The sequence below is a fragment of the Miscanthus floridulus genome, chromosome 11 (genome assembly GCF_019320115.1).
Source record: "Miscanthus floridulus cultivar M001 chromosome 11, ASM1932011v1, whole genome shotgun sequence".
Classification (NCBI taxonomy): Eukaryota; Viridiplantae; Streptophyta; class Magnoliopsida; order Poales; family Poaceae; genus Miscanthus; species Miscanthus floridulus.
Window position 1 is genome coordinate 46221216 of NC_089590.1, and position 2628 is coordinate 46223843.

Consider the following 2628-nt stretch of genomic DNA (forward strand, 5'->3'; position numbering starts at 1 on the left):
TTTCTTCTCCATCCCCATTTCCCTCGCATTCAGAGTAGAGCTAAGAAATCTAGTTGTCATCCGAGGAACTAGGTTCGTCAGTCAGAGGTGATGGTGTAATCTGCGAAGAAGAAGGATCTGGTTTCGTCAAAGAAGTCCAAGTTCCCTTTGGTTGGTTTGATTTTAGGGTTTACGATGTTTGACTTCTCAGTCTATTGTTTCTGGATCTGTTGGATCTACACCATGTTTTGGATACTCATTATCTTATTATTTTTCCATTGCCCTTGTCTATCTTCACTTCTAGATTAAGTCTTGGTTGTACCATGTTGCCCTGAACCATGTATCCCTAGATCTCCGTGTGGTTTAGTATTCGAAGTCATGTAATCTTTCATGTAATCCCTGATCTACGAAATGTAATCGCATTTTCCCCTCTTCTGGTTCTTGCTTTGAATCTTGGGACGAGATTCTTTTTAAAGGGGGGGTTAGTTGTAACACCCCTGGTGTTACGAGCTCGATTAGCACATCGATTTAGGCCTAAGAAAAATTTCCGAAGCGAGTTTCTCGAATTTTTTATTTAAAGCCTACGAGGAGCGATGAGTGAATCCTGTGTGACTCACTTTGGTGGAATCAAATAAACGTCCAAGTTAAATTACTCAGTGCGTAAAGACATTTAGGAATATCGAACGATGATGCTAGCGAACGGTTTATTCTGTTAGATTAAGCATGAAAAGTAGCTTTTATAAATAAAATAAAATCTATTAATAAATAAATAAAAGGATATATATATACTCACGTGTTTATTTTGATAAGCACGCTCTGTTGAAAAGCTTTGGTCTAGTGACATGTTTATGTTTACGTATAGACTCGTTTTAGTCCCTAGATAAATTGGTAACGTACCCATGACAGCTGCCGTCCTGACCGCTTGAATCACCCAAATTATTGCGTTGCGCCGCGCTGTTGATTCGATTGCTTGCTCTTTCTTTTCCCCTATCTACTTCTATGCCGTGCTGAAGTGCGTGGAGCTTGTGTCGTCCCTGCTGCTGCCGTGTACTATTTTGCTTGCATCCTCTTTCTCCCTGCTTGGTACGCCTGGACCTATCTCATTTCCTCTCCTCCCGATGTGCATTCACCATCAACGTCTCTGTCTGTCTGCCCTTGCTTGTCCTTGCCTGTCTCTACGGTCTCATCTCTGCTTGGCGCTGCTGATCTACTGGGCGAGCGTAGTAGGCCATGTGCGCTTGCTTTCTTGCGGTCGTGGAGGCCCTATTGGATGACTGCTGTTGAGTCGCTCCTTGCTTTCTCTTCCTCACTGATTGCCTCCGTCGCTTCCTCTTCCATGCCCGCAGCAGACCGCAGCGCCCTCCGTGGCCAGCCAATTTTTCTAGCCATGTCCGGCATGCTGCTCCCCTCCCTCTAATTTTCTGTAGCCGCGGTCTTGTCTGTGCCAACTGACACATCCTGCGTGGCCCATCTTTTAGAGCACTAGTAGCCAAGCCATCGCTGCTGCATAGGCCTTTCTTCCTTGCCTCCGACTATGTCCTACATCGGCGTCCGCTTGGTACCTCGGCGTCCGCGCCCTACACCCTGATGTCAACCGCGCCGCCCCCTCCCTTCCCTGCTTCTTGACACCGTAGAACGCTCGGCAGCGCACTCCTCCCCACGCACGCGCGCGCGCCATCGCGCCGAGCACCACGACCGCCTCCCTTCGCGCCTGCTGTGCCATGGCCCGACTCCCCGCATGCGCGCGCGTGTCCATGGTTTCATGCCGGTCTGGCCCTCCCTGACTCATGTGAGCCCCGTGGTCCCGCATGGCACCTGCTGCTCCACGACGTTGCCTCCTGAGCACCTTCCCCGCCGCCACGGTCACGGTCTCTGCACGTCGTGCGCATCGCTGGCTGTTGCTAGCACCGACGCCTCTCCTCTTCCTCCTCCGTCGGTGCTCCCCACTGTCGTCCGCACTGGTCGCTTGCTGCCGGTCCGCGTGCCTCTCGTCCGCAGCGCCTGCCGTGGCCATTTTTGCCGCGCACACGAGCGCACCGTTCCGTCTCCGGTGTTGTTGCCCCCTTGACAGCACCGCCGTCACTTTGGCCGGTGCTCTGCTTCTCCGCTCCATGCTCTGCATTTGGGAAGGAAGAAAAGGTAAAAACTGTGAATATACGCTAATATAGGGTTCTTATTGCAAAGTACGTGACTCAAATAAATAGTAGAAACAATAGCATTCTAAATAGATAGAAACTTGGGGACATTTTTGCAAAAACCATCGGCGCACACTGGGCTTACCCAGTTGGGCTGGCTGCGTGCCGCTGGGCCGGCCTGGTTCGTCGCGTCCTTTACCGCGCGCTGGGCTGGCCTGTTGCCGCCGCGTTCGGGTCTCTCGCGCCCGCGTGCTGGGCTGGCCTGGTTCACCGTGCCGCTGGGCCACCCGCGCTGTCTGCCCGCGCCTAGGCCGCATTGAGGCCATGCTTCCACATGGGCCGTGGGGCTGCTGGGCCAATTTAGTGGCCGCCGGCCCTTTCTATTTCCGAAATGCTTTTCAAAAATAGGTTTCTAGTTTGACTTATAAAATCAATATAAAATGGTATAGGAATCCAAAAATTATAAAACCAGTTTTGTTGAGTTCCTAAAATCATGATCCATCCAATAGTATAT

The 2628-nt window shown here is 51.1% G+C and overlaps 1 protein-coding gene across 1 annotated transcript; it reads right to left on the reverse strand.

Annotated features, from left to right (window-relative positions):
• Positions 1-1453: 1453 nt before the first annotated feature.
• LOC136491885 (uncharacterized) lies at positions 1454-2092 on the reverse strand. The gene has a single exon (XM_066488093.1). It carries the CDS (start codon positions 2090-2092, stop codon positions 1454-1456), a length of 639 nt encoding a protein of 212 aa, XP_066344190.1.
• Positions 2093-2628: the final 536 nt, after the last annotated feature.